At 41.4% G+C, this 19,281-nt stretch overlaps 1 protein-coding gene across 2 annotated transcripts in view; it reads left to right on the forward strand.

Moving 5' to 3' along the window:
- The window catches only part of LOC140211259 (inter-alpha-trypsin inhibitor heavy chain H3-like), a 129,121-nt gene that overhangs the window by 103,697 nt on the left and 6,143 nt on the right, over positions 1-19,281 (forward strand). For both annotated transcript variants that reach the window (XM_072280935.1, XM_072280936.1), the window contains 4 exons: positions 3,900-4,013; positions 8,450-8,651; positions 13,160-13,332; positions 14,588-14,699. In XM_072280935.1, coding sequence (XP_072137036.1) covers positions 3,900-4,013; positions 8,450-8,651; positions 13,160-13,332; positions 14,588-14,699 — 601 coding nt within the window. The remainder of the gene's footprint in view (positions 1-3,899; positions 4,014-8,449; positions 8,652-13,159; positions 13,333-14,587; positions 14,700-19,281) is intronic.

The following is a 19,281-nucleotide window of genomic DNA, read 5'->3' on the forward strand; positions in this document are numbered from 1 at the left end:
AGTAACAGGTTATCTGCATATAGTGATACTTTGTGCATCCCATTCCCACGAGTAATGCTAAATATATTGGGTGAATCACGAAGAGTGATTGCCAAGGGCTCCAGGGCAATATCAAATAGTAAAGGGTTTAAAGGACAGCCCTGTCTAGTACCTTGAAAAAGCCTAAAAAAAAGGGGGATCTCTGATTATTGATAAATACAGAAGCCAAAGGTGTACGATATATCAATTTAATCCAAGATATAAATTTTGGGCTAAAATTAAATTTCTCAAGTATATTAAATAAATATTCCCATTCAAGTCTGTCAAATGCCTTCTCGGCGTCAAGCGAAATAACACACACAATGTTCATTAACCTCCTAACATTAAAATGTGAATAACGATTTTTAATAAATCCTGTCTGATTAAGAAAAATGCTGGATGATGCCACAGCAGTGTTCAAGCAAGGCATTGGAAAACACAAAACATATAAGGGTAAAGTAGTGTTAAATGAAAATGCCATACCCAAGTTTTACAAAGCGCATCCAGTTCCTTATACCATTCATGATAAAGTAGCCGGTGCGCCAGATTGCATGGAGGCTGAGGGATCCTTTCCAAGGTTGAGCGAAGCCCATGGCCAACACCAGTGGTCCTATTAGCCAAGAAGAATGGGTCTGTGTCACCATCAACCCAGTAATGAAAATAAATGATTTTTAAGGTATATGGAAAATGTCTGCCCTGGATAGAGGATATCTTTGCAAACTCCTTTCTGGAGGGAAACATTTCAGCAAAATGGATGTTGCTGAGGCCTAGCTACAGATGGAGATGGAAGAAAAGTCTGAAGTGCTTCTCACCATAAACTCTTACAAAGGGCTTTATCCCTACAAAAGGCTTATTTTTGGGTAGCATCTGTACCTGCCCTCTGGCAGAAAGCATAGACCAGGCGCTGAAAGGCTGCCCAGGCGCACAGAGACATTATTGTTACTGGTGAGGATGACTAGGAACATCTTTAAAATCTCAAGACAGTGTTAAAAAGGTTATAAAATTGCGGGTTCAGAGCATGACACAACAAGTCTGAATTTTTTAAACCATGCATCACCTACTGCGGTCACACCATTGATGCACAAGATTTACACAAGTGTGCTGAGAAAATTTAAGTAGTGTTGGATGCCCCAAGGCCAAAGGACGTGTCATAGTTGTGCTTTTTATTATGATCTGTCAAGTACTATAACAGGTTCCTGCCAAACCTGGCTACTGTGCTCTACCCCTTGAACTCATTACTGCAGACCGGGGAGAAATACCAATGGACAAAGCAGTGTGAGGTGGCTTTCCAAAAGACAAAGGGAATGGTGACGTCAGACACTGTCCTCATACATTATGATCCACATCATCCAGTGAAGCCCGACTGCGATGCCTCACCTTATGGTATATATAGGAGCAGTTGTGAGCGATGGAAGTGAATGCCCTATGCACTTTGCATCATGTTCCCTTGCCGCCGCAGAGAAAAATTATGCATAAATTGACAGAGAAGCCTTGAGACAGGTTTGGGATGTAAAATGATTCAACAAGTATTTAAATAGGAGAGAGTTTACCCTCATTACTGATCATCAATCATTAGTGTCCATTTTCAGTCTATAGAAGGCTGTTCCACTAACAACAGCAGCACAAATGTAGAGATGGGTTCTGTTTCTTGGAGGACACAATGACAAAATCAAATTCAAGAGGATGGCTAATCATGGAAATGCTGAGGGATTGCCCGTTTAGCCTTGGAAAAGGAAATACCAGAAAAAAATATAAAAGATGACACTCTTCACCCCTAATGCAAATCAAAAGTCTCCCTATGATGGCAGAGGTTATCCAAAGATCCCACACTGTCTCATGTCTACATGGCAACCTAAAGTGAATGGAATGTGCAGCAGAAATTCCAGTTCTGCCATTTTACCAGCACTGGCTGAACTTGGCCACCTTTGACAGGTACTGCTTTAGGTGGGGAGTGAGAGTTGTTGTACAATCCGAACTGAGAGCTGAAGTGTTGGAGGAGCTACATGCCAGTTAGAATGGAAGCACTGGCTGAAAGCTTTGTCTGGAATAGATATGCAAGATGAACAGCTTGCCATGCTCTGTTCAGGGTGCCAACACATCCAGAAGATGCCAAGAGCGGCACCTCTTCACCCCTGGAAATAGCCTGCCTTGCCCTGGCAGAGGACTCATGTCAGTTTTGCCTGACCATTCATGACCATAAATTTCTTGGTAGTTGTGGATGCAGCTACAAGTGGCCAGACATCTTCCTAATACAGTATCTTCCGCTACAGCCTCGCACACTGTTGATGTGTTGAGAAGCCTCTTCTCAAGCACCAGTGTTCCAGAACACTTAGTCAGTGACAATGGGCCACAGTTTGTTACAGAAGTTTCAGTCATTCCTGAAAATGAATGGAATAAGACATATTACATTTGCACCGTACCACCCAGCTACAAATGGCTTGATGGAAAGGTTTTTCCAGAGTTTAAAGAAGGCAATGCGAGCGAGGTCAGCAGAAACACTGCACTGACATTTAACCAAAAACTCACCAATTTCCTCTTTGCATATCACAATGCAGCACACGCACAACCAACAACTCACCAGCTATGCGGTTCCTGGGTGTCCTCTGCACTCACACTTGGATCTCCTCAAGCCCAATCTCAGAAGGAATATGCAGGACAAACAGCTGAGACAAATTGAGGAGGTTCAAATGTGTCACTCCTGGACAAGCAGTCCTGGCGAAGGGCTACAGAGATGATCAGAAGTGGTTAGTCGGAAAGATGAAGGACAGAAATGGACCACCCTCCTACACAGTGGAGATTGTGTCTGATGTCATCTGGAGACAACCCATTGATCAGTTGAGGAGAGGAGAGTCAATTGTTAGAGAAGCACACACAAAATGCTGGAGGAGCTCAGCAGGTCAGGCAGTATCTATGGAAAAAAGTACAGCATTACATAGATGACATCACATTTTTCAATATAATATTCCATCTACCATCTCCTTACCAATCCACTTATCTATTTCCCCTGAAGCCTTTCCCTGTCTTCTCAGAAATGACAGAGCCAGCTCTCATTTTGTGCTTTTCATTCTTTCATATATAACATTTGAACTGTGTTGATATAGATTTTGAAAATATGGGGATTCAGCACATTCCTCTGTGGTACCTCACAGATCCCCAACACCCTAAAATTATCCACTTATACATACATCCTACTTTCTGCACCAATCCATTCCAGCATACATATTGGCAGAGCATGCATGTGTCTTTTTATGGTAGCCACATCCACGATGCTCTAATTGTTTTCATCTATTACATTAAGGAAGGAGAAATTAATCATTTTTGATCACTGTAAGTAAGTGTTACTGGAACAGATATTTCACATAGACAATAGTAGAGTCATCACTTACTGAGAGATAACATCTGAAAACAAACTGATGAGAAAAATAGCTACAAAACAAGAGACTTTGATATGCTGCTATCTTATAACATTTATCTCTTTCAGTTTCCTTCCTAATACACAAACAACACATCCCTTATTACATAGTTTTTGAATGATCCATTGCTTCAAAAGTCTTTGTGTGTTATACTTTCTGAACAAAAACCTATGGTTAACCTCACAAAATTATTAACTGGGTTACATATTGAACATGAAATTCAATATTTAAAAAAAATATGGTTTTATTAAGGAGAGAAACGACGTATAATTCTGCTGTTAAAATGTCTTTTTAAGGATAGAATTATTCTAAATGTTTTGATTCCTAGAATTGCTTATCACACTTTGATTTCCTCCTTAATGTCAAAAGTAGTGGAAGAAATTCATCTCTAGGAAAATTTGAAATTATCATGTCAATGGCTGAAATTTCACTCTTCTAAAACTTTGATTTTTTTTATTTTTTTCTAAGTTGACAGTGAGCTTCATTTCATCACAACAGTCAATAATCATAAAGATGCTGTTTGTTTCAACATTGATGGGAAACCAGGTGCTATCCTAAATCTGATCGCTGATCCATATACCGGTAGGCCTGTGTTACACCTTGTACAGTCACTAGGAAAGATAAGTAGTTTGCGGCTTGTCACCATTCAGAAATGCAACTTGTATTCTTAAGGCTGACCTTTCTGGATGTTCATGGCTATACAACACGTCCCTGGCTGAGAAAAGATCTAACAAAAAAGTGTGAAAGAATTAAAAGGAGTAAAAGGAAGTTAACAAAAACTACCATCAGTGGAACATAGAAACAGCTCTTCTGGCCCACAATGTCAGTCCTGACTAGGTTGCCAGTTTAAGCAGTACACCTGTCTGCATAGGCTATGATCCTCCTTCCCCTGCCTATTCATGTATCTGTCCAAATGCTTCCTAAACATCACAATCACGCCTACTTCCACCACGTCCCTCGGCAGAATGTTCCAAGCACCAACTACTCACTGTCTTAAGATAACATAATAGTTTTTCTCCTTTAGTCTTCCCCCTCTCACCATTAAGTTATTCCCTGCAGAATTTGATATTTCCACCCTGGGAAAAAGACTCTGACTATCAACCCTACCTGTACCTCTCATCATTTTTATATACTTCTATCAGGTCACACCCCATTCCCCTCAGTCTCCGATGCTCCAGATAAAATAACCCAAATCTGACTAGCCTCTTCTTATGATTAGTATTTCCTAATTGAGGCATCTCCTGGTCAACCTCTACCACACCTTCACCAAAGCTTCAAATGTGGCGGAACAGCTGCAACATGACTTCCCAACTTTTAGAGCAAACACCCCAAATGATGAACACAAGCATTTTGTATGCCTTCTTTACCACCACTTCTACTTGTTTTGCCACTTTCAAGAAATTATGGACTTGCACTCCAAGATTCTTTTGTATGTTAATGCTCCTGACATTTACTAAATACTTTCCTCTTATATTTGACCTCCAAACGTGCAGTACCTCACACTTGTCCAGATTTAACTTCTGCATTTCTCTGCCCATATCTCCAATTGGTCCATAACCTGCTGAATCCTATGGCAACCTTCATCCCTTTCCATGGCTCCACCAATTTTTGTATCATCTGCAGATTTACTAATCAGTTCACCTACATTTTCACACGAATCTGTCAAGTATATCACAAACAAAAGGAACCCACCACTAATCCTTATGTAACACCACTGGCTACAGGTCTGCAGTCAGAATAGAACTTCTCCACCATCACTCTCTGTCTTCTTTGGCCAAGCCAATGTTGAATCCAATCCACTAAGTCTTCATTACGTGCCTCAGTCCTCTGGAGCACCCTTCCACAAGGGACCTTGCCAAAAGCTCTACCAAAGTCCACATATATCATATCCACTGCTCAGTCCTCATCCATCATCTGTGCTTTATAAAACTAAAAGCAAATAGATATGGAACTGATTTTTCACAGTTGAACCAGGTCATGTGAAAGAGAGCAGACTGCAGGGAAATAGGGGAATGGGACTAACTGGAAGTTAGTAAAGTGGTTTATTATTGTCAAATGCATTGAGGTAGAGTGAAAAACTTCGTTTTGCATGCCATCCATACATACATTACATCATTACTTCAAGGTAGTAACAGGAAAAAGCAAGAACAGGTTTCAGATTAAGCATCAGATTGGAGTAAGCGCCAGATTTAAAAAGTGATCGGGGCCTGCCCGGTCTTTCTGCAGAGCGTGAGATCACTTGGGTTATTAGGCACTTGACAAGGGCCAATGAAAAGAAGCTAGGTTTTAGCAGAGCAGCCACTGAGTGGGATAGAGTTAGAGTATGGAACAGAGGCTTTGGCTCAAGAGGCTCTGGCAAGAAAAGGTGGAGGCTAGGGTGAGGTTTCTTTCAAGTTTCTATTTCTTTCTTTGTTAATGTCTAGCTAGAGTATCGAAAATGGATCCGCAGGGAAGTGATGTGCTCCTCATGCAAGACATGGAAGATCTGGGAAACTCCCTGACTGCTACATGTGCAAGAAGTGCACCTGGGTGTAGCTCCTTACAGAGTGTGTTAGGGAAATGGAGCTGGAGGTGGAGGACCTACCCGATATGGGTGAATAAGCAGTTCATAGACAAGAGCTATCGGGAGGCGCTCATACCTAAGTAACACTTTCAGTACACTGGATGAACTCAGTAGGTCGGGCAGCATCAGTCAGAAATGATGAGTCGAAGTTTCAGGCCAGAACCCTTCATCAGGACTGAAGAATGAAAGATGGGGAAGGATTTGAAGAATGCTTGTAGCTTCAGTTGAAAGACCAGTAATTTGAAAGACAAAGGGCGGGAAGGGGAAGCATTGACATCATAGCCCTGAAAACAATGGGTGGTAGAAGAAGGAGGCGGAACCATGAGGGAGCTGGAGGAGGGGGCGGAGTGAAATAGGGATAGAGGAAGAGAGGGGGAGGGAATTACCGGAAGTTGGAGAATTCTATGTTCATACCAAAGGGCTGGAGACTACCTAGACGGTATATGAGGTGTTGCTCCTCCAACCTGAGTTTAGCCTCATCACGGCAGTAAAGGAGGCCATGTATGGACATATCTGAATGGGAATGGGAAGCAGAGTTGAAGTGGGAGATCCTGTCTGTTGTGGTGGACGGAGTGGAGGTGCTTGATGAAGCGGTCCCCCAATCTGTGTCGGGTCTCACCGATGTAGAGGAGGCCGCACCGGGAGCACCGGATGCAATAGGTGACCCCAACAGACTCACAAGTGAAGTGTTGTAGCTTTGAAGCTTTGATCTTTTACAGCATCTGCAGATTATTTTGTGTTTACAAGTCATACCTAAGTTACAGGAAGCAGGTAGCTAGGTGACTGTCAGGGGAGGGAATGGGAAAAGGTAGACAGTGCAGTGTACCCCTATAGACATTCCCCTCAGTAACACATATACCACCTTGGATACTATTGTGGTGCTGCAGTGACGAGATCTCTGGCACAATGTCTGGCTCTGTGGCTCTGAAGAGAAGCGGAAGAAGAGGAGAGAGGTGGTAATAGAAGATTCAGTAGTTCTGGGAAATACAGCAGGTCCTGTGGATGTGAAAGAGACTCCCAGATGGCACGTTGCCTGTCAGCTTCCAGGTTCAGGGGCATCTCAGGTCAGCTCCACAGCATTCTTAAGGGGGAGGGTGAACAGCCAGAAGTCATGGTGGACATACTGTAGGGACCGACAACATAGATAGGAAAAGGAATAGGGTCCTGAAGAGAGAATATAGGGAGCTAGGGAGGACGCTGAAAAACAGCACCTCAAGGGTAATAGTCTCTGGATTGCTGCTTGTGCTATGCACCAGTGAGGGTAAGAATAGGATCATATGGCAGGTGAACATGTGGCTGAAGAACTGGTGCAGGGGACAGGGTTTCAGATTTGTGAATCGTTGGGATCTCTTCTGGGGAAGGTATGACCTGCACAAAAGAAGTGGATGACACCTGGACCCGAGGGCAACCAATATCCTTGCAGCCAGGTTTTCTGGAGCTGCTGGGGAGGAGTTAAGCTAGTTAGTAGAGTAATGCAAACCAGGGAGATGGGTGAAAGGATGGAGCCGTTGATGTAATGGCTGGTTCAATGTATAGAGAGACTGTGAGGAAGGATAGGCAGTGGAACATAAAGGCACTCAGTTGGATGAGTTGGAATTTGTCTATTTTAATGCACGTAGTATCCAGAACAAGGGTGATGAACTTCTATAGATGTGTGGAGGAGAGTACATTGACTGGCTGCATGACAGCCTGGTATGTGAACACTAACACCCTTGAACAGAAATCCTGCAGAGAGTAGTGGATACAGCCCAGTCCATCATGGGTAAAGCTCTCTCCACATCTACACAAAGCATTGTCACAGGAAAGCATTATCCATCATCAGGGACCCCCGCCACCCAGGAGATGTTCTCTTCTCGCTGCTGCCATCAGGATAAAGGTTCAGGAGCCTCCGCACTCACATCACCAGGTTCAGGAACAGTTATTACTCCTCATCCATCAGGCTCCTGAACCAAAGGGAATAACTTCACTCAACCTCACTTGTCCCATAATTGAAATATTCCCACAGCCTATGGACTCACTCTTAGGAACTCTTTATCTCATGATTTTGATTTTATTTCTTATTTATTTTTTATTATTATTTCTTTCTTGTTGTATTTGCACAGTTTGTTGTCTTTTGCACACTGTTTGAACGCCCAAATTGGCACAGCCTTTCATTGATTCTATTATGATCATTATTCTAGTATAGATTTATTGAGTATACCCACAAGAAAGTGAGCCTCAGGGTTGTATACGGTGACATATATGTACTTTGGTAATGAATTTGTACTTTGAACTTTGAACTTAGAGCGTATATAGAGCTGTGCCCATTACATTGACTTGACAGTCACGAGGACAGGAATAGCTGCTGGATTCTCTGGGATTTTTAAAGATGTTTGAAAAGGGACAGGGAAGGAGGTAAGCTGTCATTGAAACAACTGACAGATAGTAATTAATGTGTTCTTCATTTTACATGGAGGGTTCATGGTAAACGGCCAGCTGATAGGAGAAAAGACAATAGAAAAGAACAAGAAAATAAGCACATATTTTGGAAAGTTTGGACTAGTGAACAACAAGACAGATCTAAAAGTTGAAGTATCGACTCAAGAGATTACAGTCTTACATGGAGAAGGCAAGATGATTTTCCCATGGTCGACAACAGCATCTTTTATAAGTCAGAGGTGTGTTTTAAACAATATTTCACATGAATTTCAAGAAACAATTAATGGCTGCACAAGCATAAAAATAGCTACAGTCTGATTAATTATATCTTCACAAAATGCTTTACAAATTAACATGCTCAAAATGCTGGAGGAACTCAGCTGGTCAAGCAGTATCTATAGAGATGAATAGATTGCCAACTGAGACCCTTCAGTAACCTTGGTAAATTTTAATTTACAAATTAAACTCAGTCTGTAAAACTAGTTCCTTTCATAGATATTGGTTTTGGTTTTATCTTTATAATGTTTGAATCATATTATCACAAACATGTGTAGAAAGAAAATCCAACACAAGATTACAATAAGAACTAAGAAATCAATACAAACATTCATAGTAGAACAACTGCATATGTACACTAACAAATATAAACGGGCATCCACAACAATGAAACCACTGAAGTGAGCTTAATCTGATCTGAAAGTAATTAAAATAAAACCTCAAGGCAATTTGTAAAATAACTTTTTTGATAATGCCTTATCATATCTTATCTAAACCACTTCGGATCCAAGTGGTTATTCCAGAGGCAACACGTTAAAATACCTGAAGCCTGGAACTGCTGCGAAGCAGACTCTACAACATCTATTGGCCTGCCCACCACTTAACGACGAGCCATGCATGGTTCAAGACCTTGCCAAGTCTAGCTCATGAGCTTTAACCTGTACCTGGCACATCTCATGGAAAGGCAGGTTATTCCTGGATAATGAATAGATTCTGTTATATGGACCTTCATAAGTCCATTTTTGTCCATTAGTCAGAAAATACACAAAAATCTTCAGATGTGGTAACTAAACTTCCTCAGTATTGTAATGAATGGCACCAAATACATTAAAGACTGAGAAGGAAGAATAATTATGAATAGTGGAAGGAGAGAGTTCTGCCATTAAATGAATGGACATATAAACATATGTCAGACTTTTGAATTCAATAATATTATGGAAGCCAGTTTACTTATGGGTGTGCCTTCAAGTCTGGCGATGATAACCTAGGGATGGCCTCATTTTTAGGCTCATTTTGTTACTATGAAGTTCTATGGTTACGGAGTATCTTTTACAAGAAATCTAAATGAGCCTAATAGTAAGACAAATTGGAATTGGAATAGTGACTAGATAATACAAAGTGTTTGATTCAAATTTTGATAACTTTCAAAGAATAATCAAAGTGGAAGGAATAGACATCGGTGACATAGAAAATGAGAGATGGGATAATACAGCTTACAAATATTAACAGATAACTTACAGGATAAACAGAGTAAAACAGACATTTGCGACTGGGACAGTGAGACAGAATTCAACCCACAGTTATCCTGGGGATGACAAAAAGAGGTGGTAGAAATATGCAACTCCATCCAAGGAAGTAGGGAATGATGGCCTGCCATGAGAATGTAAATAGCAAAGTAGGTAATCCTGGTAAATTGAGGGAACCTTGGCGGAGGAGAGATATTGAGACTCTGGTCAAGGCAAAGAAGGAAGCATACATTTGGTTTAGGAGGTCAGGATCAATTGACTCATTTGAAGACTTTAAAAAGATTAAGAATTTCAATCTACAACTAAGGCATCCTCAAGCAGCAATGCCGCAAAAAGACGGCATCCATCATTAAGGGCCCCCGTCACCCAGGACATGGGCTCTTCTCATTGTTATCACTAAGGAGGAGGGACAGCAGCCTGAAGGTGCACACTCAACAATTCAGGAGTTGCTTTTTCGCTTCTGCCATCAGATTTGTGAATGGACATTGAACCCATGAACACTACCTTACTAATCTTTTTCTCTTTTTGCACTACTTACTTCATTTAACGTTTTTTATATATATATACTTCTTACTGTAATTTACAGTTTTTATTATTATGCATTGTAATGTCCTTCTGCCACATAAAAACAGATTTCATGACGTATGCCAGTAATATTAAGCCCAATTCTGATTTGTCAGAGGATTGTGTTCAAGATCCACAAGATAATGTCGAAGCTCTGTAAGCCCATGGTTAGACCACACTCGGAATATTGTGTTTGGCTGCAGTCAGCCCATTATAGGAAGGATGTTGCAGAAGGTGCAGAGAGTGCAGAGGAGATTTGCCAGCACGCTGCCTGGATTAGAGAGTATTTTTTATGAACATAGGTTGAGCAAGATAGAGCTTTCCTCTTTGGAGTGAAAGATGATGAGAGGCAACTTGTTCGAGGTATACAAAGTGGTGAAAAAGGTATTTATCACACTAGCCTTCATCAAGGCACTGAGAATAGGAGTTGGACGTTATGTGACAGATGTATAAGTCAGTGGTGAGCTGCACTTTGAGTACTATGCACAGTTTTCCCGTCCTTTTATAGGAAGAATGAGGTTAAACTGGAAAGAATGTAGAAATGACATACAAGGATTTTGCTGGCACTAGAGGGTCTAAGTTAAAGGGAGAGGTTGGCCAGGAATATAGGAGAATAGGGGGTGACCATATATAGAAATGTCCAACATTATGAGATGCATTGATAAGATGGATGGTAACAGGCCTTTTTGCAGGATAGGGGACTCCAAGACTAGGTGGCATTGATTTAGATCAGAGGGGAGAGTTAAAAGAGACCTGAGAGGTAACTTTTTCATGCTGAGTGCAGTTAAGTATATGGAATGAGCTGTCAAAGGAAGTGTTTGAGATAGGTACAATATTATCACTTACGGAGTATTTGGATAGGTACATGGAGGGGTGGGGCTTAAAGGAACATGGGCCAAAAATAGAAAATTGCGAGTAGTTGGGTGGGAACCATCATCAGCATGGACTTGTTGGGCCAAAGGGTCTTTATCCATGTTGTATTAAAGAATACAAGCCTTTTAATAAAAGATGAAATATGATTTGCAATCAAACAGTGTTTGGAGCAGTTTTCCTTCTCAGATTCTAACTCCTATAATTTGATGTTCCAGTCGGAGTGCGCTCAAGAAGTAAACTAAAAGAACAGGTTGGAATTCCCTTGTTTGTAATCATTTAAACATTGCATTGGAACTTACAGCTACCATTGGGCCAGAAGATTTGATGCAGAAATTTCAATTGTCCCTTCCAAGCTCTGTCTGGTGGATAGATTACACAGCCCTATTGCACATTCAAACCACTCGGTTAAAACCAACCATCAAACCTCCAGGCAAGTAGCCTGTGTTCACCATTTTAAATGAAATCAAAATTACATAAAACTGTAAAGTTAACCATCCCCTTCCATAAAAGCAATCCCAAAAGACTCTGGTTTCAAACTGGAAACTCAACATATTGCCTTTAGGTAGCAGTTAGTATATTGATTATACTATAATCATCTTTTGAAATAGTTGTTACCTTATAACCAATTGAAACATCAGAATGTATCAGGAGAACCATGACTGACTCACATCGTCTTACTCTAAAGGATGTTAATACAGACAGAAAGACTTCTCCCTTGTGCTTCCCACAGGCAAGAGAGTGACTCGCATTGATGTGTTTTTTATTATTAAAGACTGGTAAGATTTTGTACATTTTGCTCAAAGATAAATACATTTAGTGTAGTAGTGTAATCATTTGAGTCAAGTGTGACATTCTCCTAGGGCACTGTCTGTTACTGGGTCCTCAAGTGGCTCCAGATGTTGATCTGGATTCCACATATTCTGGTGCAGTGTGGGTATGAGTAAGTGGTGGCTGTGGTTAATGGCTGGGTCGTTTGGTTGTTCAGTGTCACCTTACATAGCTGCAACTCGTTCTCTTCAGCAGAGCGACCAGTGGAGGTCACTCTCAATAATTTCATGTTAGGAAATAAAGCACATTTTTTTGACTTTTTTTCACGAATTACTATAACATCCCTTTTCTCTCATTACATGAGGTTCAGATTGCCCCGACAAAATTTGAACCCCAATCTCTCCCATACTGGGAAGACAGTAATGTTGATATCTTTTCTGTTTTCATTTTCTCTAGCTTGATTTTTTTAACATCTTCCCACTCTCCGCATACATCTGCACACAATGTCCGTTACTCTCCGGTCTTTTTCTGACCTTCACCTTAAGTAGTGCCTAGTTCTTCAAAAAACTATATTATTATTATTATTATGATGATGATGATGATGAAGCTGGAAGGTGGAAGACAGGTTTCACAGATTCAGTGAAACTAAGAGTAATTGCATTAATGTTGAAGAGGTTGGATGGAGAGAGTTCTGTGGCCTAATACAGGAAAGGGCTAGAGGGACAAGGAGAAGGACGGTATCTAATTAACAGCTAAGCGATGCTTTGTGTCGTGCCAAACCATTGACAGGCTAGTGTATGGATGGTACCTAATTATTCCATCTTGAACCAAGGACCAATCAAATTAAGTTGCCGGAGGCTAATTAAGTCGTGTCCTATTAACTGCATTATTAATCTACTATACAATGATAACTATAAAATCGATTGCTAAATTGGGCAGGCTTGAGAACTCGTTCATAGTCAACATTCAGTACGCCAATTTAAACACTACATGATATTATTTCTAAATTTATTTCCTAGCTTCTCAATCTCAGTTGCGGAAGAAAGAAGTCTTACATTGTCAATGGGAGAGAATGTAACATTTGTTATTTCACTGCATCGTGGCCGGAAACACCTTCCTCGACAGAGAGACGTTCTGCAATTTTATACACTTGGCAGCCACAGACTCTCAGATATGACCCATGGATTACTTGGTATGGGGAGTTGTCACTAAATTAGCCAATTACTCATATTTAAATACTGTACAACAGCTAGACAACTGTGGGTTGATCTAACTACTTTTAATCAAATGTTCATTGGTGATTTATTTATCAATGACTGTGCAGATTGTTCATGCTAAGATCAGAAAATTCTATACTACATTGAAAGTGACACAGAAATTAGTGCGTGTGTCTGGTTGGTATCACTTAACAGTCAGAAAACTAAACACTTATTTTTGATTTCTAAATATTCATACTTGAATCCTGGGTCTTAAATAAATAAATTACTCTGTCACTATGTTTGGAAAATCCCCATTCTAAACTGTATTCAAAAATAAACTTTATCCAATTACCAAATTAATTTTATAATGAAGAGCCACCAAACCTCTGCCACTGGTAAAGCACTGCATACAATGGGAAACAAGCGAAAATCTTGGTTTAATTACAAAGTGTTGGCTAAAGAATCTTATAGCTTCCACCCATTATGAACTATTTGGATGATTCATTATGAATGATTCAGAATTTGAGGAGAAAATGAACAATTCTGCATTCCCCACATGTAAATACCAACTGATGTGTAGTTCTGTGCATGTGTGTACAAATCTGGAAATTCCACACATGGCCATATGACTGCACTTTTGGCAATAAGTGCAGAAATGATGCAGTGCTCCAGTTGGAGAATTCAATCAAACAACCTGTGCCTGGTCTTTTTTCATTTTGCGGTGAAAAATAGCTTTGAGTGACTAAGGTGTTAGGAACAAAATACCCACTATATTATTTGGATCTACTTAAATGTTTCCTTTTTGAAAATTCTTGTTTTGTATTTAATAATTCTGAAATTTGTCACAAATTTGATTGGTCTCTAATGTCAGAAACATTTGGAATTATTCATAGATTTTTGATGTCTAAGCAGGCATGTCAGCATTTGTCCCAGTAACTTTCTGACCAAGGCTTGCTTTACACACCCCTCTCCTTCCACTTCTCACACCAAGGGATTTTCAAAGCAGAAGACCATGATAGAGCATGGGATCTCACTGCTGAAGGTCACAATATCTTCAGGAAGATCTGGACATGATCTCTGTGTCGACTTAAGTTTGTAAGAGCTGCTCACATAAAACCTGGGTGACTGGTCTTTCTTGATGGCTGAATAATTATCTCATCATTATTCCTGTAGAAATCCTACACTTAGTACTCTATACTGTATTCTTGACCTTCCAATCAAATGAATTTACCTTTTATTTTAATGCAGGACAATTTTACCATGATGTGAATGCTGAGATCAATGATATTCGCCCTGGCTTAGAACAAGGCAAATCTGATGCAACAATGATTGTAAAGGGTCACAATCTCAGAGTCACAAGGTATTAAATCCAAGATAGTGTAAACTTTCATTTATACTTTTTAATAACTAATAATATGATGATTGGATGTATAGGTGTAATTACTCTTTTTTTAAAAATTGGCATTCTCTAAGGAACAATACATGCATTTTGGTGATTTGAGAAGTTGTTGAATGAGGTACAGAAATTGATTTAAATGAAAAGTTCACTACATGGGAGGTATATGTATGAGTGCCATTGTAACCTTCCAGCATGAGCTTTTGGGTGCATCATGATGTAAACACATATGGAATTTGAATTACAAATATAGTATGTTTACATGGAGAAACATACCCTCGGGGTCCTTCAAGAGGGAGGGAGAATGATGGGCCCAATCGGACAGATACAGTTAATTACAGGGAACGACTACGACCAAGAGCTAGGATAAGAGGCTCTGAGTGTCCAGTGTGTTGGTGTGGGAGAGCACTTTTCAGCATTAAAGGTTTACAAGTCCACCAAGCAAAGTTGAAGTGCTACTCCATCCCAGTGGATGAAGATGAGATTACTTCACCAAGCACAGATGATGTGGTCTTTTCAACCACCGATTCACAAGCCACAGCGATTCGCTCTGGAGAGAGTCATCATACTCCACGTCAGGCAGGAGATAACCCAGGTCAGGTTTCAGACCACAGTACCCAGGTAGATTCTTCGCATGATGGCGGTGGTGTGGAGATAGAGAAGAAGAGGAAGGTCAAGTGGCCAGCAATGGCAGATGAGAAGGCTTGGCGTGTGTTTGATGAGGATATCAGTATGATGTTGGAGAACACTCTCAGGGGAACATCAAAGAGAAAGTTGGAAGTGATGGGCGATATGATTTACGATGTTGGAAAGTACAGATTTGGCTTAGTTGAGTTGAAGAAAGCAAAGCCTACACAGCAACCAAGCAGGCGCCAGAAGGAGATTAGTAGGTTGAGGAGAGAGCTTAGATCTTTGAGACAGAGGTGGAAGGTAGCAAGTGAGGGTGATAAGCCAGGGCTTGCTGATCTCCGAGAGCATTTTCGAAAAAAGGTAGCATCACTCCATCATGCAGAGTCGCAACGTAAAAAGAGAAAGACGGGAGAGAAGGCAAGAAAATCGTTCTTTGACAACCCCCACAAGTTCACAAAGAAACTGTTTGAACAAAGTAAGAGCGGGCAGCTTAACATCTCTCAACAAGAACTTGAGGATAACCTAGCAAGCACTTACTCTAACGAAGAGCGGGAGGCTCCTTTGCTTGACATTTCAGGGCTTGCGAAACCTACCAAGCCAGGAGTGAAGTTCAATCTATCAGAACCCAAACTGGCAGAAGTCGAACAGTTCATCAGAAAGACAAGGTCAGGCTCAGTGCCAGGACCTAATGGAGTGCCGTATAAGGTGTTCAAGAAGTGTGAACAGCTGAGGAAATACTTGTGGAGATTGTTAAAGGTGATGTGGAGACAAGGTGTTGTTCCTTTGTCATGGAGTGAGGCTGAAGGAGTATACATCCCGAAGGAAGCGAATTCTTCTACATTGAATCAGTTCTGACCAATTTCACTGCTGAATGTAGAGGGGAAGATTATGTTTGGCATTCTGGCAGAAAGAATATCTTCATTTGTGATGGAGAATGGATTGGTAAATACATCTGTGCAGAAGGCAGGAATACCAGGCTTCCCGGGATGCCTTGAACATTCTAGTGTGATATGGCATACCATCCAGGAGTCAAAAAAGTTGAGAAGAAATCTGGCTGTAGTTTGGCTTGATCTGGCAAATGCATATGGTTCTGTTCCCCATGTCCTGATTGAGTTTGCGATGGAATTCTTATGGATTCCTGCTAAGGTGAGGAACTTTGTTATGCAGTTCTACAACGATTTCCGGGTGAGGTTTTCCACTCAGCAGTTTACAACTAGGTTGGAGAGCTTGGATGTTGGAATCCCAGTGGGATGTGCAATTTCACCCATCCTTTTTGTGTTAGCCATGGAGGTCATTGTGAGGGCTGCAGAATCAGTGGGACCAGGTGTCGCACTTGATGGCAGACGGGAGTTACCACCAATACGAGCGTTCATGGACGATCTCACCCTTTTGGGTCCCAGCATGGAGGCAGTGGAAAATGTACTATCTGGACTCGAGGAGCTAGTGGATTGGGGAAAAATGAAGTTTAAGACCAAGAAGTCAAGGACCTTTGTTCTTAGGAGAGGAAAGCTGGTTGACTTTCATTTCACCCTTTGTGGAGAGGAGATTCCATCCATTCAGGACCAACCAGTTAAGAGCCTCAGGCAATGGTACACAGAGGAGCTGAGAGACACCAAGAGAGTTCAAGAGACAGGAGAACAGATCAGCAGAGGTCTGATGTCTGTAGACGAGTGTGGCTTGCCTGGCAAGTTGAAGTTGTGGTGCTTGCAGTACGGACTGATGCCACGGATAATGTGGCCAATAACTGTCTATGAAGTGGCAATGTCCCATGTTGAGACAATGGAACAGAAGATCAACAAGTATGTGAAGAAGTGGCTTGGAGTACCGAGCAGCCTCACCAATGTTGCAATCCACAGTAGCCAGACAAAGCTTACCATCCCAGTGCAATCCCTTGTTGAAGAGGTCAAGGTAGCCAAGGTAAGATCATTCTTGATGTTTCGAGACTCCAAAGACCCTGTCATCAAGAACACCCAGCCGGATGTGAGATCAGATAGGAAGTGGTCAGCCCGTGTAGCAGTTGATGAGGCAGAGTCTAGATTGAAGCACAAGGAGACGGTTGGGGCTATCCAGCTAGGCCGCCAGGGACTTGGATGGACAACCCACAAGTGGTGGTCATCTTCTACAGGTAAGGAGCACCGTGAGCTTGTAACACAAGAAATACGAGAGGTAGAAGAGGAGAAGAGGTTAGCTGAAACAGCTGGCCTGGCCAAACAAGGGGCTTGGACCCGGTGGGAAAGTGTTGAACAATGACATCTATCTTGGAATGTTCTGTGGCAGATGGAACCGCTCCGCATTTCTTTTCTATGCAGAGCAGCGTACGATCTGCTCCCAACACCTGCCAACCTCAGCACCTGGTATGAAGGTAAGACAGACAGGTGTGCTGCTTGTGGCAAGAAGGGAACACTTCAACATATATTGAGTGCATGCAGAGTCAATCTTTCCAGTGGCATGTACACTTGGAGACATAACAACATTCTCAAAGTTGTAACAGAAGCGGTTGAGCAGAGAGTACTGCAGCACAACTTATCTCATGCCCCATGCTGCACAGAACATCGTATACCATTTGTGAAAGAAGGCTCCAAGTCAAGGGTGTACAGCACAGGCTCATGATCAAGCATACTTTCTTCAGCCAATGATTGGTGTGTCAAGGCTGACCTGGACGGGAAAGACAGTTTCCCGGAGCAAATAGCTTTCACCACATTGCGTCCAGATATAATCGTATGGTCTGACACCAGTAGAGAAGTGGTTATTGGTGAACTCACAGTCCCCTGGGAAGACAACATCGATGAAGCCCATGAGCGCAAGTTAACCAAGTATGCAGAATTAGGATCAGAGTGCAGAGACAGAGGGTGGAGGGTCTCATGCTATCCATTCGAAGTAGGCTGCCGTGGGTTTATTGCGTTCACTCTCCAGAAGTGGCCGCATGACTTTCGTTTCACTAGAAGAGAGATCAAGTCAACCAGCAGGGCTGTAGCTGAGGCAGCAGAGAAAGGATCAGCATGGGAGTGGACCAAGTATGTCCAGAGGGACAGATAGTCTGATAGTGTATACATATCTTGCAAACCCTTCAGTAGCTGCATAGACACCTGAAGAGCAGACTCTCTGTTGGATGGACGTGACCAAAAACTCTGATAGAGGCAGATGCCAAGTTTTTAAGCTCACCAGTGGGAGGTGGTGCTTTAGCACTGCTGGCCCACCAGCTCGAGGGAGTCTTGATCATAAGCGGTCCGAAACTCCTGAAGACAGGTGGCAGATCAACTGATGATCCCACTGGTGATAGCACAGGACAGTTAACATCTTAGTCCAAGCGTATTTTCAATTCTAGTCAAAGGATATTACAAAAGGTAAAATATTTGCTAAAAATACAGACACAGGAAGAGCTACAGTATGAAAAATGATGGTATCCATCATTAGCGATAAAGGAAAAAGGTGTTTAAAGAATAATGATTCAGAAATAAGCTTTTATGAAAAGAAAGTCATGTCAGAAAATTAATTTTCTGAGTATAAATCTAGCGGGGAGGTTAAGGAGAAATGATTTGCTGCAGTACATCTAGTTTTTGAAAAAGCATATGATGAATTCCCATATAAAAAGTTATGTAAAATGAAGATGATAGGTTGGAGATAACACTAGCGTCATCAGAGAACTTTCTAAAAGACAGGAACAATATGAATTGATAAATAGTTACAGTTGCTGAAAAGTCTAAAATAAAAACAAAATGGCGAAAATAGTTGGCAATTTCATCAGCATTTAGTCTGAAATTATTAAGTGTGTTGCTGAATGGTGTCAAAGGTTCTGGGGTGAAAGCAGGAGATGGGGTTGTTGAATGGTGTCAAAGGTTACAGGGTGAAAGCAGGAGATGGGGCTGAGAGTGATAATAAATCAGCAATGATAAAATAACAGAACAAATTCAATGGG

This window comes from Mobula birostris, chromosome 16 (genome assembly GCF_030028105.1).
Source record: "Mobula birostris isolate sMobBir1 chromosome 16, sMobBir1.hap1, whole genome shotgun sequence".
Classification (NCBI taxonomy): domain Eukaryota; kingdom Metazoa; phylum Chordata; class Chondrichthyes; order Myliobatiformes; family Myliobatidae; genus Mobula; species Mobula birostris.